The sequence below is a fragment of the Macrobrachium rosenbergii genome, chromosome 44 (assembly GCF_040412425.1).
Source record: "Macrobrachium rosenbergii isolate ZJJX-2024 chromosome 44, ASM4041242v1, whole genome shotgun sequence".
NCBI lineage: Eukaryota > Metazoa > Arthropoda > Malacostraca > Decapoda > Palaemonidae > Macrobrachium > Macrobrachium rosenbergii.
In genome coordinates this window covers 24,950,504-24,975,000 of record NC_089784.1, presented here as the reverse complement: position 1 = coordinate 24,975,000, position 24,497 = coordinate 24,950,504, and the positions used below count along the sequence as shown (strand labels likewise).

The window sequence follows — 24,497 nt, the reverse complement described above, 5'->3', positions numbered from 1 at the left end:
TAAAAGCACGTTGTCTCTTTCCTAAACCTTAAGACGTAAAGTATGTTATCGCTTTCCTAAACCATAAAACGTAAAAGTACGTAGTCGCTTTCCTAAACCTTAAGACGTAAAAGTACGTTGTCGCTTTCCTAAACCTTAAGACGTAAAAGTACGTTGTCGCTTTCCTAAACCTTAAGACGTAAAAGTACGTTGTCTCTTTCCTAAAACTTAAGGCGTAAAGTATGTCGTCGCTTTCCTAAACCATAAATCGTAAAAGTACGTAGTCGGTTACCTAAACCTTAAGACGTAAAAGTACGTTCTCGCTTTCCTAAATCCTAAGATGTAAAAGTGGCTTGTCCCTCTCCTAAACCTTGAGACCTAAAATCACGTTTAAACACTAAGATATAAAACTAAGTTGTCGCCTTCCTAAACCTTAAGACTAGCTGTACGTTGTCACTTTCCTAAACCTTAGGATGACCCCCAGCTTCTGTAGGAAGCTTCGTTGTCGGAGGGTCCCTCAGTCTAACCTTCGTCCCCGGGTCCCTAGATTTCCCAACAAAACCATGCGGAAAAATCGCTCTGTACAACACGCAATTAATCATTTTTAGCAACAAAAATTTCTGTCAAGTTTCTCCACGAATAACAGTAGCAGAGTTTGCTACAACTGCTAGATCTAAGCAACGTTCTCATGCATACGTTTTTGCACAATGAAAGATGAATAACCTTAATTATCATTCACTATTCCAGAAGAAAACTATTCACCCTAACAAGAGCGTCTCTGGCAGTCTTCCATCTTCATCCACCCCGAAGCCGAGATGCCAGAAGATATATCCATCATCCAAAAATTTATGAGAGCAAATGAACATATGGACGAAAAAAAAAAAGAAAGAGTACTTACTTATGCACTTGGGTATTTTTCCATGCCATCTTCCCTTGACGCAAGTCGCGAATTTGTCCCCCTCGAACATCGTGTACTTTTTGTGACACTTGAACTTGGCCACTCGGCCTCTTGCTTTGATTCTCGCCTTCCCATTCTCGATTTCTATAATGGGGCATTTCCTCGGCGGATTGGCTGAAATGGAAAAGAAAAGAAGTAAGAAACGTGATCGGTAAAGAATCTCTTTTCGAATTTTGTAGACGAGTTGGTACAGAAGGGAAAAAAATGGGATTTGAAATGTGCTGTTCTTGGGGGGTCCTGTAGCTGGACAAAAATGGAGTAAAAAAAAAAAAAGAAACAAGGAAAATCTTCATGGATTTTATAAAACAGTCAGAAAAGAATATAAAATGCCACTTAAAATTTAGTTAATGTTTCATGAATTAAAACATAATCTGAATATAAATATACATTATATATATATATATATATATATATATATATATATATATATATATATAGAAATATATATACATATAATTATATGTTATGTATATAGAAAAATACAGAAATATATATACATACATATATATATACATACACATACATATATATATATATATATATATATATATATATATATATATATATATATATATATATATACAACCTTGAGGAGAAAAAAGGCGAATAAAACGATTTCTAGAACAGTAACACAATATTCCTTATTCTTTCCTGCCAAGTTTCTTCCACCAAGAAGGGAACCAACGGTGGTCGAGAGCCGTTTGACAATCAAAAGAGAAATTTTGTGTCTGGGAAGAGTATCCCTCAGTATTTCTTTTATGGTTCGGCTTTACCCATCTTACTTTTATTCTTACTTTTTCAGAGGCAAAATTACTGATATTTTGCTTTTTAACTTTATTTTCCTTAAAGTTTAAGTGAACCATTTTATAGTACAAGAAAAGAGATTAAATTAAAATCGACTCCGGTAATGAATTACGGATATAAAAAAAATATATCGATTAAGATTTACTCTGGAAATAAATATTCCTTTTACTACTAACCATACTTACTTTACTAAAGTTGTTTTCCTTTAGTCAGATTTTGAATATTCCATCAAAGCGTTTTGCAGCTTACTTGAATTCATTAAATTCGAGGAAGGGATTCGCCTCAGCTAATCAAAGAGTAATCACAAGAAGTGACGTTACCAAAACACCTCATTAAGAATTGTCAACATTGCGTTTAAGCAAATCAAATCAAATAACCCACAATAATTATCTAAACCCCATAAAAAGAAAATATGACAGCTGTCTGTACTCAAGATATATATCAGCCTATTTTTTTCCCCTTTTCATAAACCATTTCCATCTCAACACAGTTATAATCTGATTAGAGGGCTGTTCTACCATGTCTACCAATTCATGTCTGGGATCTTCAATACATCACGGGCCCCTGCTCTCCCAATATTTTCGAGGAAAGGAAGTTTGTCCCTTATCCCTACAGACCTTTCCGCCTTCATATATATGCAATTTTTAGGGACTTCAATACATCACGGGCCCCTGCTCTCCCAAATTTTTACAGGAAACATCAGACCTTTGCTGCAGACCTTCCAATTTTTACAGGAAACATCCCTGCTCTTCCTTAGTTTTCCCCGGTTTTATGGCGATGGCACCTCGCCCTTTTCTAGAAAACTTTCGTAGTTTCCCCATTTCTTGAACTGTTTTAGGAGGCTTTCATGTGCCTCCCACTTTGCTCCAGCGTAGACCAATGAACGACCTCTGGGCGAATTCCATTAATAGCACTTGCATTTGTATCCTTACTTTTTAATGAAGTCGTTACTCACTTTTCATTTGATTATCTTGTATTTTTAACTGCATATTCTGTCTTAAACGGTTTCATTCATCGCTGTGTCTAAAATGAGTGACAGTTCCATAAGAGACGAGACATACTTGCTCAAAACGATTTGACAAGAAAATCTTCACAATCACACGTGATTCCTTTGAATCAAGGACAACATTTTAAATCGAAAACGACTTCAGTCTTGCAAATCTACAACTATAGATTCTGTTCATCTATCTATCTGTCTGTCTATCTATTTTTTCACTAATGAGCTGCTTCCCCAAACCTTTCCAACAATGTAACTCATCCCCATTCTTTCTCTCGTTCGTTCAGATTTAACCCCTTACTTTGTTTCCATATATAAAACTTGGCTCAAAAATTCCTTCGTACATTCCGGCGCCAATCATTATGCGAACCAGCTCTCGCTCTAAGCTACTCCATGAATTTTCCTTCACCCATTCTACAATTATTGAAAGCATTTGAGCTCAGAATCCTGTAGAGCGCCATTTTCTTTCACTTCTCCTTCTGACCGTAATGAGAATCATTGTTCCATCTTCTTAGCTTCCATCCATTCTTATTGCCGTAGTTGCTAGAATTAGCTTTTGACTTTCTTCCTTTGCAAACCCTTCAAATTCTATTATGCTCTACATCGTCATTCACAGACATCGTAATTTCGACATCCTCTTCATAACCTACCTCCTACATTTTATTCTCGACGCCTCTTTCCAGTCCATTCACAAAGATATTAAAGGCCCAAGAACACTAGTCACCTTTGTCCGAGACCTACTGTCAAAGTAAATCATTTACTTTCTGGTTAGCCTATTCAAACACGGCATTAATACCGCATACTTACAAAATCCACTCCCCCTCCGCAAAATAATATCTACACCTTGCATTATCAAGTCTATCAAATCGATCACAGGATTTTTTGGGGGGGGGGGCGGGGGAGTGGGCGCCTCAAGTACGCCGCCGAATACAGGTACCACGCTGAGTATCAATGTATCTAAACCAAAAGCCGAGGTTCAAGTCCTGGCGAGACAGATGCACTTGTCAATTACAATATCCTCTGGGGGGTTTAGGCTATGACCAAAGTATAGCGAATTCGATATCAAGTGATATTTGGGCTTCATATTTGTGAATATCAAGATTTCCAATTACAAGCAATTACAAGTATAAATATATATATATATATATATATATATATATATATATATATATATATATATATATATATATATATATATATATATAAAGTGATATTTGGGCTTCATATTTGTGAATATCAAGATTCCACGCAATTACAAGTAAAAATAATTCATATATTCATAAAATATATATATATATATATATATATATATATATATATATATATATATATATGTATCTGTTATATATATGTGTGTATATACATTTACATATTAAGTATATATAACATTTATATATATATAAGTGCGTGTATGTGAGTGTGTGAAGAATTATTTCAAGTTTACTAATCTTAGTGCTAAAGTGATGAGAATTTATTTCCCAACATAAGCTTTCTCAGGCAAAGAAATCCCTTCCAACGCCCAATGCTTTCAGGGTTCAGGTGTCGTCGGGGTTCAGGAGACCAGGTGCCACCCTTGCAGCAGCTCTCGAGACACTTCTTGAAGGAACTTCTTGAGGAAACTTCCGTCCCTGTGAGTTAAAGTTTCCCGTCAAAGTTTTACAGTCTTAGCGTTGCTGTGTTGTTCCTGTACAAGTCTTCGGACGGGACGATTCAGCTGAGATTTTCAGATCTTAACTTTAAAGTTCTCAAAATCTAAGTAACTGACTTTCACGTGAATGAGAGACTTGATTATTCACTCGTTTTTATAGTTTATTGTACTGATTATTCATTCTTTCCTTGCTTCAACTTATATTAAGCAAACAAATTACTTTATATTCATTAAAGAGAAAACTTTTCCGGAAAAGAATTATATATATATATATATATATATATATATATATATATATATATATATATATATATATATATGAGGATCTGCTGGCCCAGTTTTACCACATACGTATGTAACTGTAATAACAACAATGCCCTCTCAGCTTCTCGAATTCTTCACACTTGTTGGATACACTTGTCACTACAAAGCCTGAGATCATAAGCAATCCTGTAGTCCTCGGCAAGGTCTGAACCCACGTCCGGAGTATCAAAATGACGAACGCGTATTTCCTCGTAGTCAGGTCGGTAACGCGACTTCTTTCTGATACTCCGGATGCGGGTTCGAATCCTGCTACGTACTTCAGGATTGCTTCATATTCTTGTTTGGATCTAAGGCTTTGCAGCGACAAGCGTATCCCAAAAGTGTGAGGAATTTGAGAGGTCAGGAGGGCACTGTATTATTATATATATATATATATATATATATATATATATATATATATATATATATATATATATATATATATATATATATATATATATATATATATATATATATATATATATATATATATACATTTATATATACATATATATATATATATTGTGTGTATGTGTTCGTGTATGTGAGTCAGTGTTGGTGTGTGAAAAGTCAACAAATAATGTATTTACTCTTGAGAAGTCGTGTCAATTTAGTAATGTTACTATCAAAACATTCGTGATATAAGGAAAATTAAATAAAAAATTAAGTTTAAAATATCAGGCCCACGTACCGAGAGTGACTCGATGATCAGACTGACGGACTCGATTGGCCAACGACATTCCACATGGCAGCTCGAGAATGAATTTCACTATTTTCTTTGTGCACTTTGTTGTTCGTGTGACCTTTGGCAAGGAGAATACTCTTCCTCCAGAGTATTAACTAACGATTTAACTTTTCATCGCAACTTGAACAAAAGCAAATTACCGTCGGACTTATCCCTTGGCCCTAATTTAAAATATACGCTCCATTTCCCTTGTGTGTATTGAGAGAGAGAGAGAGAGAGAGAGAGAGAGAGAGAGAGAGTCCAAACAAAGATTGTTGTTTATCTTATATGCTTAAAAACATGAGAATCCAATATTTAGGAATATTCCCCTCCCACGGGGGTAGACGGGGTATCCCCGGGGGTATATAATACAGTACATTAGAAAAGCCGTTTTCTCTTTCTTTTTTTTCTTTCTATGTTTCTTTGTGACAGCTTACAGCCACGGCTTGCTGTTTACGGCTGTTGTTGCTGTTGTTGTAGCCCCTGTCGAGGGAGGAGGTAATGGGGGTGTTTGTATTCGTAAACATACGCTTGGTACCGGGAGGCCTCGTTGGAGTTTTGGTTTAGTGGTTCCCGTCCGAACCATTGGGCTTTGTGCCTTGGCCACATTCCTTTCCAACATCTTGTTTCCTCTTTTCTTACCTGAGCTCTCTCTCTCTCTCTCTCTCTCTCTCTCTCTCTCTCTCTCTCTCTCTCTCTCTCTGGGGAAATATAAACAACTTGCGTCAAGTAACATTCCGCCGTAGTCAGATTTTGCTTTGGCTGACCTATTTTCCACAGGAAGACAGAGAGAAGAAGGAAAGAGAGAGAGAAGAGAGAGAGAGAGAGAGAGAGAGAGAGAGAGAGAGAGAGAGAGAGAGAGAGAGGCTCCTTTCGATGACCTCTGGAGCGGATGCCTGGTCATGACATTCCTTTTACCAGCTGGCTTTTCTCCCCTCTCTCTCTCTTCTCTCTCTCTCTCTCTCTCTCTCTCTCTCTCTCTCTCTCTCTCTCTCTCTCTCTCACGATCTAGCTCTTCATTTTAGTTATGCGTTTCCTCGGAGCACTTTTCCTTTTTCCCTACACAATTTTCCCAGTCCGCCGAAAAAGTCACTTGATTCTTTCCGACTTCATTCGGAGCCAAATTTATTCCACTTGGCTTCGATGACGCAAATGAAATTCCCTTCGGACATGAAAAGAATTTCTTTTGTCTCTCGAATCGCCTTCGAGTTCCTCTCAACGCACTTGTAGTATCCCCCAACGTTTGACTGACTGATTGGTTGGAAGTTAGCTGGCGATACAAATACCAGATCACCACGTTGTAACTTCCGGCGAAACGCCATAGAATTTATTCCTGTTCATCAGAACTGACCTTGGAGTACTAGGTCACACGAGAAAATTGGATGTATTCTGTATAAGTATAGTGATAACAAATTTGACTCAGATGACTTTTTGTAAGGAAATAAACTTAACAGATCGCCACTGCTCCGTTGAAGTCTTCAGTGGAAGTAGCCTAATGTTACAATAATAGATTATTTCCTTCATCTAATAACCAATATCTTTGTCCAGCACTATGCGGCATTGTTGACGTTTTTGTTGGGGGCCGAAGCGAAAAGACAGAGCTGTATAACAAACATAAGAATAAGGATCCTGTTATCATTAGCACAAAGAGAAGAAGCAAGAAATGACCAGCTACTTATTTCAACTCTTACAGCGGCTATCAGAAGCTATCAGCTCCCGATCGTGATTGGTTGAAGTCCATGCTGCCCACTACCCATCAGAGGTGACAGTTCAAGTACATCAGCCAATCAGAAGCAAGATTAAATCTTCGGTTATATCACCTGCTAATATTTACCGTCAGCTCCAACAAAACAGATTATTTCCTCATTACATTAATGGGAAATTAGTTATACTTGCTGATCATAAAGACGCCGTTTGCTCAAGGACTAACGACGGCTGAAGGTCCGTGATTCTAAGTCGACAGGTACGACAATAAAAGAATTGAGTAATAAAAATCCACAATTATATAGTAAATATATTACTGAATATTGTGGATTTTTATTACTCAGACTGTTTTTCACGAAATTGTGAATCTATTAGCAATAAAAGCATTGTCACAAATACATATAAATTTTATAGAACTGTAAACTAGATAGAACTATGTCAAGTAACTGTATCATATATGGAGATGACTTATTCACAATTATTCACAAATAATTCTGTACAGTCATTACCTGTAACTGCAACATAAAGAAAAAGCAAAATCGAAAACTATGATGAATACAACAAACATGGCATCCAAAATCATCATTTAAAAGCATCGCCAACAGAGCAGCCATCCAAGAATATCAAGTGCAAGTCAAGCAACAGCTGCTGCTCAGATGTTCATTAATGAACGAAGAACAACATAACAGCAATAACAGATGTTAGCCCAGGAAGCAATTAGCCAAACATAAGGAAGAACAGAAAATCCGGTCATTTCCGCAACATCGCCAACATAAATAATACGGATGTGTCGTGCTGCAAATCCTTCGTCATTTAGACCGAGATAATGACATAATTTACTCTGTTAATCGGATATAATTAAAGTGAAATTATTCAGTAATTAGAATGGAATGGGAAAGCATCACGAGGAACGTCAGAAGCGAGAAAAGGTGAACGGCACTTGTGTATGCGTGTACATGCACCGTGTAAGCTTTCACGTGTGGGAGAGAGAGAGAGAGAGAGAGAGAGAGAGAGAGAGAGAGAGAGAGAGAGATATTCATGTATATGCAAAATGCATACTTTCATATGGATGAGAGAGAGAGAGAGAGAGAGAGAGAGAGAGAGAGATAGAGAGAGAAAGATATTCATGTATATGCAAAATGCATACTTTCATATGGATGGCACGAGAGAGAGAGAGAGAGAGAGAGAGAGAGAGAGAGAGAGGTGTTGTACTTTCATGCATGGCATAAGCGCATACAAAGAGAGAGAGAGAGAGAGAGAGAGAGAGAGAGAGAGAGAGAGAGAGAGAGAGAGGTATTCGTTGAATATGCACGGTGCATACTTTCACGCATGGCATAAGCGCATACAGAGAGAGAGAGAGAGAGAGAGAGAGAGAGAGAGAGAGAGAGAGAGAGAGAGAGAGAGAGAGAGGAGAGGTATTCGTGTATATGCACGGTGCCTACTTTCACGCATGGCATAAGGCATACAGAGAGAGAGAGAGAGAGAGAGAGAGAGAGAGAGAGAGAGAGAGAGAGAGAGAGAGAGAGAGAGCGAGCGAGCGAGCGAGCTGATGAGCAGAGAGAGAGAGAGAGAGAGAGAGAGAGAGAGAGAGAGAGTGAGAGGTATTCGTGTATATGCACGGTGCCTACTTTCACGCATGGCATAAGCGCATAGAGAGAGAGAGAGAGAGAGAGAGAGAGAGAGAGAGAGGTATTCGTGTATATGCACGGTGCCTACTTTCACGCAGAGAGAGAGAGAGAGAGAGAGAGAGAGAGAGAGAGAGAGAGAGAGAGAGAGAGAGAGTAGAGGAGGTATATGCACGGTGCCTACTTTCACGCATGGCATAAGCGCATACAGAGAGAGAGAGAGAGAGAGAGAGAGAGAGAGAGAGAGAGAGAGAGAGAGAGAGAGAGAGAGACGTATATATATATGAATACAACACAGTGTATACTTTTTCTACGGTATGAGAGAGAGAGAGAGAGAGAGAGAGAGAGAGAGAGAGAGAGAGAGAGAGAGAGAGAGAGAGAGAGGAGCAACCAGGGCAATCAGGAACAAATAAGCTGAATGAGAGAAATGATATCAACTTATTTCTTTCCGCACAGAGAAAGGAAAGACAAGAATACAACAGGAAAAACGAAGAATAACGAAAAGCAAAAGAGAAAGAAGAAAGCAAACCTCCTCCTCCTCCTCAGGACGTCAAAAGAGTCTGTTCCTTTGGCTTAGCCCAACGGATTATGCATCCCAAGGACACCTCACTCGACGACTCAAGTTATTGATTGCGAATGTCAGAGGAAGTCCCGAAGGATTAGGAGAGAAACCGGAGAAAAGAGCGCCCCCTGATGAATTAGGACATGTTTGGTACACGCTGTTAGGACAGGTGAGGGGTAAGGCTTTGCTTAACAAGTTTCCTCCCTATAGTGGGGTAGCGCCGTCAGTGCATCTGATGCGGTGCACTGTAGGCATTACTTAAGGTTCTTTGCAGCGTGCCTTCGGCCCCTAGCTGCAGCACCTTTCGTTCCTTTTACTGTACCTCCTTTCATATTCTCTTTCTTCCTTCTTATTTTCCACCCTCTCCTAACAATTGATTTATAGTGCAACTGCGAGGTTTTCCTGTTACACCTTTCAAACCTTTTACTCTCAATTTCCGTTTCAGCACTGAATTACCTCATAGGTCCCAGTGCTTGGCCTTTGGTCTAAATTCTGTATTCAATTCAATTCAATTCAATTCAATTCAACAAGTCTCCTATTAAAGACAGAATCAGTCATGGCCTCGATAAAAAAGATGATGAAGGCTAAAAAAGCACAGAGTTCATTATTAAAATGCTCGTGGTTCGTGAGGAAAAGGAAGATGATTCCGGTTCTTCATCCGTTGTGCTCGAAAGATTATTCGTGCTCAGCTTCCACTGTGCTTATGCTTTCTTGGTTGACTGTTGTGAAATAAAAGATATTTGTCATAGATAACTTTGGCAGAAAATGTCGCACAAAATGTTCTTGAACTTTGATAATTACGTCTTTGTAAAAGAACAAAATGGTTACGCGGCATCATTACTAAGATGGAAAAATTTGCATATAGACTTATGTACATATATATATATATATATGTGTGTGTATGTATATTATGTACATACAAGTATATGTATATATGTGTGTGTATGTATATTACGTACATACAAGTATATATGTATATATATATATATATATATATATATATATATATATATATATAGTGCAACCAGTTTTAAGAATACATTACTTTAAAAGTACAGGAACACCTTCAAGGATCATTCTCCCATGTTTGATAAAAAAAAAAGGCGCCCGAGCGCGCACAGACACTTATGTCGATACGAAGTGAAACCAAAACTGACAGACTTACTAACAGTTAGATGGATTAGATATCCAGAAAATACAAAGCTTATTATGTAGAAGTATCTGCCGGTCTAGAAAACCTGAAGTTCATTACTTATATCCCAAATGCATTAGTGAAAGAAACGTCAAAAGCCTTATGACCCTCCACATATATGTACATAAGAATCTTCAGTAAGTTGCCCAAAAATTAGATGCAATAAGAAGAGAAATCTGGATGTGATTAATAGCAAGGAGGATGGTAAAAGATGTGATCAGAGCTAAAAGATCTGAACAAAACTGAGTTTAAGAAGGGAGATCTGACATGGACTAAAATGAAGAGAAGAAACTCAGTATCAAGTGGAGACAATATAACGAGAAATCTGGGAAGTTCCGGTATCTTCCTCGAAAACAAGAAAAGAAAAAGAAACAACTGGCCATCACAGTGATGGAGAAAGCTGGAGAAAGTGTGGGAAAAGTCTGGTGTCATAAAGCAATATTGCAGAAGTGGGTAGGAAGTATCCTGGTGTGTCTTGTGTTGATGAATCAAATGTAGAATCACGGACTTTCTTTTATTTTTATTAAACTTTATTTTATTTCATGATTAACAATTAATGTCTATTCAGTTCTAATGAAAGAATAGGAAAAGTGGAGGAAGACTGATTCTGTTGTTATCGTTCTCACAGTTGTTGGCATTAGTTACTTACTCATGTGTAATACACTACATCAAATAAAAATAGGTGTGCCGCTTGTCAGTGACTAACACCCAGCTTCACCAGAGGGAGAAAGAGATCGATCCCACGGGGAGAGCGCAACTTAAGTGCTGAATCGAGGACGAACTCCGAGTTCCAAACACGTACACATTATTAGCTCCATTATACACAGACACAGAAGGGCAACACAGCATCACGTCGAACCCCTACACTCATTACTACCCTAAAGCAATTTTCATTATATTTTATCATTTACTTTTTTATCTGTTTATTTATTTATTTGTTAATTACTTTTTTCTTTTCTAGCAACTGAACTCTTCTTTCTGTATTTCCTTTTAATTTGTTACTTCTTTCAAATGAACGCCACAATTTTTGGAAGCATGAATTTCAAGTCAATGGCCCCTGTGGGCTTGTTCCATATGTACATAGTTCATCTTAAACAAAGTCTGCCGCTTTCTTGATACTTCTTACACTCCATCCCTCAAGCATTTTCTCCTCATTCGTCTAAAACTTTCGAGGTACAATTTCCTCTCGCCTTCTTATCGAACCCCATTCTTCCCACATGACCGCACCATCTCAAAACACTAATATATCCCTTCACTTGTGCCAACATTTTTACTTAACTTCGGATGTGAGTGAAGACAAAGAAAGACACAGACGAAGTAAGAGACCAGCAACAGAGACACCTATTCTTGGCAACAGGAGAGCAATTAAACCTACAGGAAATTCGCACCATTAGGTCACGTAGGGTCTATTATCTGGTTCACTTCCCCCCACAAGCCTTTTCGATACCTTTCTCTAGCACTTGGCTCGCTCTCTCTCTCTCTCTCTCTCTCTCTCTCTCTCTCTGTTGGGGAACCAAAACAGTAAGTCATTAAAAAAAAAGCAACAATTGCATATCATTGTTACTTGTTGTTCAATTAATTATCATTCCGATTTATTACATTTAAAAAAAGGGATGTTTGACAGTTACAATACTTTCATAGTAGTCTGTACTTTATTTTAGCTTTCTGTTTTATCACCAAAGCGTCAAACTTATCAACGTAAGTTGCACCACAATGAAGCTTAATTTTAACTTTTGGTTTTATTCCAATTTTTATAAAAATCAAAAAATAAAACGGGGAGCAGGAGACTAATAATAATAATAATAATAATAATAATAATAATAATAATAATAATAATAATAATAATAATAATAATAATAATAATAATAAGAAGAAGAAGAAGAAGAAGAAGAAGAAGAAGAAGAAGAAGAAGAAGAAGAAGAAGAAGAAGAAGAAGAAGAAGAAGAAGAAGAAGAAGAAGAAGATTATTCATAATAATAATAATAATAATGGTATAGTCGAATGGTATTACTATATAACAAAAATGAGTAACTTATCAAGTGGAACAAATCTAAATAACTAAAAACTAGCAAAATAGACACTTGCCAAAAAATGAGGAAATATTAATTAACAAATACTATAAATAAGGGTAAATTTAAGACAACAGACAGAAAGTTCATTCATAAAAACCAGCAATTACCTGCCTGGAAAAACAATGGCATGCCTGGGTTGCATGTCTAATTCATTTTCACAAGTGCAATAAAAAATAGCAACAACAACAAGAACAACTACTTTAATAATAAAATAGCAACACCAACATAAACCACTACTTTAACCAAAAGTATAACAACATCAAAAAACTGATTCGACAAAAGAATAGCAACAACATCATCAACAAAACAACTACTTTTACAAAAAAAAATAGAAACACCAACTACGAAAACCACTACTTAAACCAAAAGTATAAAAACAACACTAAAAAATAATTTTAAAAATAGCAACAACACAAAAACAACTACATTAACAAAATATAGCAACAGCAACTACAAAAACCACTACTTCAACCAAAAAATAACAACACCAAAAAATTAATTATACAAAAATAGCAACAACAACAACAACAAAAAACGACTACTAAAAAAAAATAGCAACAGCAACAACAACAAAAACGACTACTTAAACTAAAAAAAATAGCAACAGCAACAACAAAAACCACTACCTCAACAAAAAAAAATAACAGCACCAAAAAGCTAATTCAACAACAAGCAACAGCAATAAAAAAGACAACTACTTTAACAAAAAAATAACCAGCAAAACACCTAATTCAACAAAAAAAACTAGCAACAACAACAAAAACAACTACTTTAACAAAAAAAATAACCACCAAAAACCCTAATTCAACAATAAAAACTGGCAACAACAATAACTACATCAACAAAAATACCAAAAACTACAACAACAAATACAACTACTCCAAAAGAACTTCATCAACATCATATAGCAACAACAACAAAAAACAAGTACAAAAACAACAACATAAATCATTTTTCCCCCCGAGAGCCCAAAAGTGGCAATCCGTATTCATTACTCCGTTCTTGCATAAAACATGAACATCAATAAAAGTGTTCATTGAGGTACGAGGTAATAAGAATGTACAATGTTCGAATGCTCTTACTGGCAATATTACCCGCGAAAATGTATGACATTTTTCCTGGTATGTGACACAATGGACACCATTAAAAAAACGGATGGAAAAATGATTGACAATTACTGGACAGAGGCAGAATAACTACAATGAACTGTGGACGAGAAAATTTACGAGCCAGTAACTTTAAATAACTAATGCCTAATTTCCTTTCTCGTAGTTTCTTAGTTCTTTGTTCAGAACGTGTTTTCTCACTTATTAATTTACGTAGTATTATTTTGCGGTAATATGTGATTCCCTATTTCCATCCCTTTGAAAATCAAAGTCGATATATGAAATCAGGCAAAAATTGAAAACAGCAGCATGAATTTGAAAGTTTTAGTATTTAAGCTCATTTCAGTGGGTATTTTTAAAACTTTTGTAGACCACTGTGTGTCAGTAACAGCACAAATGCTATTTAAGACATATTGGGAGAGTGTGATGTATTTATTCTCTCACAGAATTCATAAGCAAAATGTATTTCACGAGTATATACTGTATGTATATATGTATGTATGTATGTATGTATGTATGTATGTATGTATGTATGTATGTATGTATATATATATATATATATGTATGTATATATATATATATATATATATATATATATATATATATATATATATATTTAGCAGGTAGTACTACCCGAAAATACATGCTTTTATATATATACATTATATATATAAATGTATGTGTGTGCGTGTGTGTTTGTGTGTGTAAATGAGTCTCCGATGCATGTGGACGCCAGTTGCATGAGGAGAACAATCAGCGACAGTCCAGCATTATCGAGCATAATTCATAGTGATTAGCAAACTCTTCTCTAACAACTGCAGTTAAGACAAGGACTGACGAGTCACATTGCTCTGATGGATTATGCAATACCCAAAGCTCGTGTTTCTCCGGAAATTAAAGTAGAAATGAAAGCTGTGCTATACGTTCACCAAGGAAACAGACAAAGTTAAAGGTCGCCAATATAGGTTGTCTGATTCATTTTTGTTAGTTGTCTATAAAAATATCAATAAAAATGTTCGCTTGTTATTCATAAGAGGAGTCTTTCTTATAAAGAAATAGGGGAAGACATGCTTTTCAAGATAAAATGGACAAGAGACAGCTTGCATGATTCAGGAGAAACCCAGGGTGAAAACATTCCAGCTGAAAGTGAAAGAGCCTTGTTAAATTGTAAAGCCTAATGTTTACAACGAGGACAAGAGAGTGGGGAAGAAGGCAAATTATCAAGAATTTCTTGGAAGCAATGTCCAAAGCAATATCTGTGGAGAAAGCAGAGGAAGATTACCATATGACGACAATGAAGTATTTTTAAGCAATTCTGGGCCATTTCTTAGACTCATGGCCTTTAGTCGTAAAGAGGCTTGGAGTATGAAGACCCTCATCACTATCAGAACAATAAGCCATCTAAGTAGTTTAGCAATTCAATTAGGATCAGACTTAACAAAATCCATAATGTAGCCAATTTTACAAAAACTACTATCTACATCTATGACCAAATCACTGAAAGAGTGTGGGGGGGTGGAAATTTAATTCAAAATTTGCCGTTTCCAGATTCTCAGTAGGATGGTCGTCGGTTTGGAAGAGGAACACTGACAACCATCCGATCCTGTTGAGGAGACCCAGCTGGGCGCGCACCACGAGCAGCAGCGCTCGAAGAATTCATTCACGCTTTCATCCTCAAGAATTAGGGAAGCTTGCTTTAACTCGGCTGCTAAAATGAGCAAATTCCGACGACGGGAAATCATTAAATGATTCACTAAGCAAGGGAGACTAATTAAATACGAATTCTCCGGATAATTATTGATTTCGAGTCAGCCTGTCATTACGAGAGAGTTAATTAGAGAACAATTAAAAGGACCTCGATGATCCTGATGCTGGAGTTGAGACTGAGTCGGATATCATCTCAAATATCATCTCCAGCTTTTCTGTAAAGTCATGTCAGTGCGCGGTTTTCTTTCGTAATGATTTTTTGTTATTCTGCTTACGTCTCTTTTTTTTCGTTATATCAAGGACTGTATGGATTGTCTTGGAAGGCAATAGTCGTAAATAATCGACATGTAAGTAAATTTTAGTTAAAAAAATATGTTCTCAGTTTTAAGGATTCACTGCCATTCGAGTATCGGATCTCTCTCTCTCTCTCTCTCTCTCTCTCTCTCTCATTACTGCTCTAAATTAGCATTAAATAATAAAAAAATATTCTCAGCTTTTGGAACCCCCAGTCAATAAATTAATGGTATTCTCTCTCTCTCTCTCTCTCTCTCTCTCTCTCTCTCTCTCTCTCTCTCTCTCTCTCTCTCTCTCTCTCATTATTACCCTAAATTAGCATTAAATAATAAATATGTTCTCAGCTTTTGAAACTCCCATTCAATAAATTAATGGTATTATCTCTCTCTCTCTCTCTCTCTCTCTCTCTCTCTCTCTCTCTCTCTCTCTCTCTCTCTCTCTCATTATTACCCTAAACTAGCATTAAATAAAAAATATGTTCTCAGCTTTTGGAACTCCCATTCAATAAATTAATGGTGTTCTCTCTCTCTCTCTCTCTCTCTCTCTCTCTCTCTCTCTCTCTCTCTCTCTCTCTCTCTCTCTCTCTCTCTCTCCAATTATTACTCAAAATTAGTATTAGGGAAAATATATTCTCAGCTTTTAGAACTTCCTGTCAATAAATTTGTGGTATCCTCCCTCTCTCTCTCTCTCTCTCTCTCTCTCTCTCTCTCTCTCTCTCTCTCTCTCTCTCTCTCTCTCTCTCTCTCTCTCTCTCTCTCTCTCACATTATTACTCTAAATTCATTATTACTCTAAATCATTATTAAGTTCAAAAATACATCCCCTGCTCTTGGAATTTACTATCAATAAATTAATGGTATTCTCTCTCTCTCTCTCTCTCTCTCTCTCTCTCTCTGTAAGTGTGTATGTCCGAAAGAGTAGTGTCTGACCTTTAACTCAACGAACATCAATACCTTGACCTTCGTGTGGGCCGGCACATAGTCTCCGTTCTACCTAAACCTATCGATAAATGTCCTGTTTTGGTGACATGAAATACTACAAAAACCCCATCTATATATATAGCAGGATTTTTCTACCTCTCCCGCACGCAAACTCGCCTTACAAAACGCCTGTACTTTTCCACATTCTTTTCTGCTCTTTTCCAATCCTTCCCGTCTTTTCCACCCTCTTCTTCATCCTCACAGCCTCCCCTGAGAAATCGCAAGTTGAGAGTAACTCACAGCATACTTATTAGAACTTGTTCCAACGGCCAAGATAATCCCCAAATTCATTTACGCCAAATGGCTAAGAAACTCCTGCTGTAACTTCATCCTGTCATACATAATGCAGAATACATAATACATGGAGGACTGACTCTCTCTCTCTCTCTCTCTCTCTCTCTCTCTCTCTCTCTCTCTCTCTCTCTCACTGTCGTGCTCATTAACTCTAAATTGAGAGAATCAGGTCGCGTGCTACGTTTCGAAAGTCTGTCCCTCATCTGTGTTTATTATAAGTTCATGGTCATTGTAGTTATATGATTACTGTTTATGATGTTCTTATTATTATTCTTATCTTTATTCTTTTCCTTGTTTTTAGCTTAATTGCTGCCAAACACCCCGAACCACACCCCCACGAATACAATACACAGCACACAAGCACACACAAACGAAAAAGTTAAAGAAAATTCCGCCATGGCTCAATAAAATCCCAGAGAATGGACTATTATCTTATTTATTCATTAAACGTAGAATTCTATTCTTGTTCACCTAGATAAGGAGATTTGTATTTTTCTTATGTTTTAATAAAACAGGAATTTTAAGGGTGTGGTTTTAAATAACAATTTTCCCGGAAACTGCCCACAACTCTCGGCATTTTCTAAGAATAATAAAAATATCGATTGAGGATTCTGAGTGAGCAGTAAAGAAAATTATTCCAAAACTTCTGAATTTTTCAGGGAATTTATTCATATATTTATTTACTGTTTCATAATGCTCGCCGATGAGTTATGCATTCATTTTCCGAGGCAAATATCTCTGGAAATGTACAGTCAGATAATGAGAGAGAGAGAGAGAGAGAGAGAGAGAGAGAGAGAGAGAGAGAGAGAGAGATTTATCTGATTTCATAGGCACACGCGATCCTTTTCCAGACCACATATCAAACGACGGCCAATACGTGCCCGGTAACCGACGGAATAAAAATTTTCCCAAGAAGAAGAAGAAGAAGGAGAAGAAGACGGAGGCCGCGAGAGACACAGAGAGCTGAACTTGCACTTTCGAAGTAGACAAATAGATTTAAATCTCTGGTGTCATATTCGCGAATTCGAGGAACGTAAATCAGGTCTCAGTTGTCGATATCCTTTTTGGGCGAAAAGATTACAGGATATTGAATTTTGACTGACTCGCTGTGTCTCTGTCGCCGATTCTGCATTCCGCCGTTTGTCACTCCACTTTGCGGCGCCTATTACCGGTTATTCCGTCTCTCGGTTTTTCTAAATCTCTCTGTAGGCGTTTACGGCAAGAAAATCTCATAACTATCAGTGAGGAAGCGTGATCAGTGTGTGCTTTTCCACCGAGACATCCTTGGGCTTAAACAAGCTTTTTCTTATTTTTCTTCTTGCAAATGGGAATAAGGACTCTGCATTTAATCTGCATAGTCAGGAGCCTAATTAACTAACAGTGGTAAACTTGTAATACTGCTTATAATACTGCATATCTTAGCAGAAGAATGGAAGACTGGGGTTAAATAAGATGCATATCTAATCATATCGAAAATAATAATAATAATAATAATAATAATAATAATAATAATAATAATAATAATAATAATAATAATAATAATAATAATAATAATAATAATAATAATAATTCTTTATGACGTGTAGGCCTTGAAATTCTTTAATTCTGCCAAATATGCGATCAGGTATGCAAAACGACAGAAAAGCCTTTTATTCCCAATATTTCATAGCGCAAAAATAATATATGGTATTCAGAATAATGTAGTTTTAATGTATTGGTACCTTACTGATTGCCTGACTTCATATTGCAATCTCACGATACAGCCACAAATGGTAATTTTCACGTTATATAAATAATTAATCGTTGAAACGAAAAAGAGAAAACATATAATTCCTCCATGTATTTTCCTATGTACACGTATTATGTGTTTGTACTGAACTCGAACAGATCCCGAATTTCCTCATGTTTGCCCTCTGTATGTTGACAAATGTAGATTATGAAATGCCCCAGAGGACAGGGAGAAATTCCAGTGTGCAAAACTTGAGGAAAAGGTTTAAGGCAAAAAATTCTTTGGTGCGAGTTCACGAGTACTTCTTGGCTAAACGGCCAGTGACAAGGCAAGATCAAATATACATTTTGAAAAGGGTCTTTATCTCTTGTGGGAGAGAGAGAGAGAGAGAGAGAGAGAGAGAGAGAGAGAGAGAGAGAGAGCATATATATCTGCTTTACCAAAGTAGCTGGCAGGCCTTTACAAAAGCAGAAAAGGGAACTGTTATGATGTGATCTTTCATGGTGAATGAGTTTTATTTATTTCGTCATGAAAAAATTCTTTCCACGATCTAGATTCTTCTGAACTTTTATGCTTTATCCCCAGAGCTTATAATATTTTATTCCGTCCACATCTTTCAGCCCTTATAATATATATCTTTTATATCCACTTTCTGCCACTGTGCCATCGTTACTAGAACCCCAGTCATTTGAATGTATGGAGAAATTCTTGAACAGTACCATCCAGGGAATAATCGATTGGTGTTACAACCTTCGTCACTCTAGTGATTTCTAAGATTACTGTAAAAGTATCTTGTACTTTACGATCAATTTATGACTCTTAATATGCACAGCGTAAAAGTCAGGCATCTCATATCAATATTTTGTACCGGCCACGTGTGTGACCCGCCAGCAGACCAACAACCAAGATGAACTTTCTCTTCCGTGAGTCGCCTGGCGAGAAGAACACGCGGTCGAAGAAACACAAATTCTCCCAAATGACTTTTATATATATTTCTCTGTAACCATTATTGTCACATTTCATTTATGATCACCACTGTATGCATTGCTATGCAAGCTCTCCGATCATGTACTTCTAATGTTCAACTGAATCTTCAGCATTAAACTGTGTGTATGTTTCTGTCTGTGAAAAAACACAGACGGCCAGACTTAATCCCTTTTTCGATTTGTCAGACATCTGTAACTACACTACGGCTCGCAGCAGCCAATAACCTCTGTGAATATTCTGTACGTGAATCTCCCACAGGTGAAACAGTAAGAGGGACAGCAAAGGCTACCCATTTCTGGGTACGAGATTTTCAGTTTATTTATATATATATATTTATTATGTATATATATATATATATATATATATATATATATATGCATACATATGTATGCCCTGTATGTATGTGTAAGTGCATATGTATGTAAGTATGCATACTTATATATATACATATATATGTATATTTTGTGTATATATATATGCTTATGTGGGTATATATATATATGTATCTTTTTACTCTATATATATATATATACTATATATATATATATATATATATATATATATATATATATATATATATATATATATATATATTTTTAGGCCTTTGTTGGCATTCTCCGATGTACCGTCCACCTCCCAGGTAACAGAAAACTCTCACAGGTAAAACAAAAACAGCAAGTGAGACAGCCAAGGCTACCCACTTCAGTGTATGAGTTTTTTTATTGTATATATATTTGACTCGTGCATGTGTAGGTGTATATATATATATGTATGTATGTATACATATGTGTATATATAAGTGTTTATATGTATATATGGGTATATATATATTTTCTCTCTATACATACGTTTATGTGTATGTATATGTGCACATGTATGTATAAGTACGTATATATGTGGTGTCATGCATAAAATATGTGTAATATATGTATGTTTATATGCATGTATAGATAAATGTTTTTTTTTGTTTATATGCATTTCCCTAGACAAGCTCTTTTCCTTTTCCTTCTCAGGCCCTCTCCCACACTAACACTGGGACTCACTGTTATAAAACTTTCTCTCCTACTATTAGGTACCGTATGTAAGGTTCAAGGGGTTGCAATCCTGCCCGTCACCCTCTTTCATTTTCACCAACTAACAGCCAAAAGCACTGCTCTTTGTATTTTCACAATACAACAATACAACAGTAAAACAAATTATTGTCCGTTACGTTAGCGATAAATTAACAAACTAGACCGGTTATTGAATTTATAATATAAACTGGTATAAATTTGTCACTCAGTTTTGCTCCCTATTAATTGGCTCACTTAACTTATTTCTTCAAGTGCTGTAAATCCGAACAAGAAAAGGAAATAAAGAGGAAAACCTGACGTCGACTGAAGACATGCTATATTTCCCCATGATGTCAAAGTAACTCATGCAGCAACAATCAGCGCTGCTGCATGACTGAACCTTCCGGAGTTTGAGATTCTGGAGAAAAAACCATTCTCTTAGTTTCGAGCAATTTCGTTGGGCTTCATTCTCACTTTTCCAGTATGACTTCTCACGATACGGTATGAAATTATGTAAAATTTATTCTAGCAAAATTACATTCTGTCGATTTTTGCACGATGTTGTTTAGAATAAATTCTTGCTTCCATTGATGAATAAAACTTAGGTTATACCTTTTTAACCACGGAGAATTTCGTAATCAGTAAAAGTCTATCGTTATTCAAAAAAATGTGATCTTCCTTACAACCGGTAAAAAAAGAAACTGGAGATTTACGATCGACTGTGAAAACAAATTTACTCATAAAAAAATGGTCTCACTACTATTTTTTCCAATGTTAAGAACTGATATACTTTCTTCGTTATCTTAATTCTAACAAGAAACTAGAGAAATAAATCTTGTTCAAAATGAATGGTTTCATTTCTGAATAATAATAATAATAATAATAATAATAATAATAATAATAATAATAATAATAATAATAATCAAAATAATAATAAAAATAATAATAATAGTTTAATTCTGGAAAAAATTTCTTAGTTTCAAAAAAATTCCGTTGGGCTTCATTCTCACTTTTCCAGTACGATACAGGTGAAAAAAATTTATTAATATTTTCTGACTTTTGACGTTAATAAATTCTATGCTTCACAGTGATGAATAAAACTCAGATGATACCTTTTTAACCACTGAGAATTTCTTAATCAGTAAAAGATAATATCGTTATTCAAAAAATGTAATTTTCCTTACAGCATGGTAAAAAAAGAAACTGAGAAATGATCGATAATTGAAAACAAATAGGATCATAAAAATTGGTCTGCACACTATTTTTGAATTAAGAACTGATATGTAACCTTATGTTATCCTAATCCAAACATGGTCAGCTTCAAAATTGAATGAGTACCCTATTTTTGTATGTCCGTCAAACTGAAGAAATCAAACACATATGAATAGGTTTCATCATCTGAATAATAATAATTATTATTATTCAGAAGATGAAACCTATTCATTTGGAACAAACCCACAGTGGCCATTGACATCCTCAGCTTCAAAATTAGAATTATCCTAATTGAACTCATATCAGTTATTAATACCATAAAACAAGGAACTCAGTGGAAAAAAAAAATTCAAGTTTCAAAAAGAAAAAAATTTCATGCATAAGGTAAAAATAATCGTTTCTGACCAGTGATAGCTTAGTGTCTGTCAATAACTCCAAATAAAGACTATTTTACTAATAGGCATGGCATGACAAGCATTAAAGATATACCCTCCAAGGAACAGAATTTCTTAATTAAGATAATAAAGTAGATAAATGAGCAATGAGCATGGTAAAAGAAGAACTGAAAATAATATAATTAACAATAAATAGGATATTCAATTTATTGCACAATATGCTTTGTGAAATCGTTAAGCAAAAGGAATATGCAAAAGCAAGTCCAAAAATAGTGAGCTTGAATGTACCCTCGAGTGAAGGGACCCTAGCCCACGTTATGTCCGTCAAACGAAGGATATCAAACATCTGCATGTACCCTCAAACTAAGGAACTCAAAGCCCACTAATCTACCTGCCAACTAAGCAGCTCAAGACCCACGAATCTACCCTCCAACTAAGCAACTGAAAACCCATGAATGTAGCCTCCAACTAAGCAACTCAAAACCCACGAATCTACCCTCCAACTAAGCAACTCAGAACCCATGAATTTGCCCCTCCAATCAATCAAAATGAATGACAGCACAAAACCCACGAATGTACCCTCCAACTAAGCAACTCAAAACCCAAGAATGTACCCCTAAGCAACTAACTAATGTACCCTCTAACTCAACTCAAACAAACAAATCTGGCCCCTCCAACTCAAAGCCTGACACAAATCCCCACAAAGCCCATGAATGTGCCCTCCAACTAAGTAACTCAAAACCCACAAATCTACCCTCTAACTAAGCAACTCAAAACCATGAATGTACTTCCTAACCAAGCAACCAACAATGTTCCTCGAACTAAGCAACTCAAACACCAACAATTCAAAGCCCATGAATCTACCCTCCAAATATGCAACTCAAAGCCCAAGAACGTAGCCTCTAACTAAGCAACTCAGAGCCCATGAATGTGCCCTCTTAACTAATCAATCAAAAGCCCATGAATGTACCCTCTAACAGCAACTCAAAGCCCATGAATATACCCTCTGACTAAGCATCTCATATGTTATGAATGTACCCTCTAACTAAGCAACTCAAAGCCCAAGAATGTACCCTCTAACTAAGCAACTCAAAGCCCATGAATGTGTCCTCTAATTAAGCAACTCAAATCAAAGCCCATGAATGTGCCTCTAACCAAGCAACTCAAAGCCTATGAAAGTATCCTCGAACTAAGAAACTCAAAGCCCATGAATGTGCCCTCTAACCAAGCAACTCAAGCTCTCTCTCAGCCTATCAAAGTATCCTCGAACTAAGAAACTCAAAGCCCATGAATGTACCCTCTAACAATTCCAAAGCCCATGAATGTGACCTCTAACCAAGCAACTCAAAGTCCATGAATGTACCCTCTAACCAAGCAACTCAAAGCCCATGAATGTACCCTCTAACTCAGCAACTCAAAGCCCATGAATGTACCCTCTAACTAAACAATTCAAAGTCCATGAATGTACCATGCACCCCCTAACTAAGCAACTCAAAGCCCATGAATGTGTCCTCTAACCAAGCAACACTAAGCCCATGAATGTACCCTCCAACTAAGCAACTCAAAGCCCATGAATGTACCCTCCAACTCAAAGCCCAACCCTCTATCTAAGCAACTCAAAGCCCATGAATGTACCATCTAAGTAAGAAAATTCCATGAATGCCCTAAGCAAACCCCATGTACCCTCTAACTAAAGACAAATGCTAAAACAACCCAAAGCCCATGAATGTACCCTCCAACTAAGCAACCCAAAGCCCATGTATGTACCCTCTAACTAAAGACAAAGCAAACGACCTATACGAGAGCGCAAGCGTTTTTGGCAATAATCGTAAACAACAGATTGCCAGACAGGCGGTGAAGCAGACTTCATGTTTAATAGCATAAATAATCCCATCAATTAAGTAATTGAAAGACATAATTAGTACGAGATGATTTTTAAGAACCCTTAAACTAACGAAAAGACCTTAATACCTGGATAATTAGTGTCATTATCCTTCAGCTACTCATCGAATACTCTTTCGTTAAAGACATGCGCGAGTTGGTTATCGCTTTTCTGAGGCTCCCCTTACCAACGTACTATGAAAGAAGATCGGGTTTTCCCCCTAATTAGATATTCGAGTCATGGTCACGTAATAGTAACCATGTACATCAGGTCAGACACCAGAGGCTCCTTA

General features: G+C 36.4%; 1 protein-coding gene across 8 annotated transcripts in view; it reads right to left on the bottom strand.

Annotated features, from left to right (window-relative positions):
• LOC136829436 (uncharacterized) overlaps window positions 1-24,497 on the bottom strand; it is a 387,116-nt gene that overhangs the window by 230,659 nt on the left and 131,960 nt on the right. For all 8 annotated transcript variants that reach the window (XM_067088065.1, XM_067088058.1, XM_067088059.1 and 5 more), the window contains one exon: window positions 878-1,051. In XM_067088065.1, coding sequence (XP_066944166.1) covers window positions 878-947 — 70 coding nt within the window. In that variant the 5' untranslated portion in view covers window positions 948-1,051. The remainder of the gene's footprint in view (window positions 1-877; window positions 1,052-24,497) is intronic.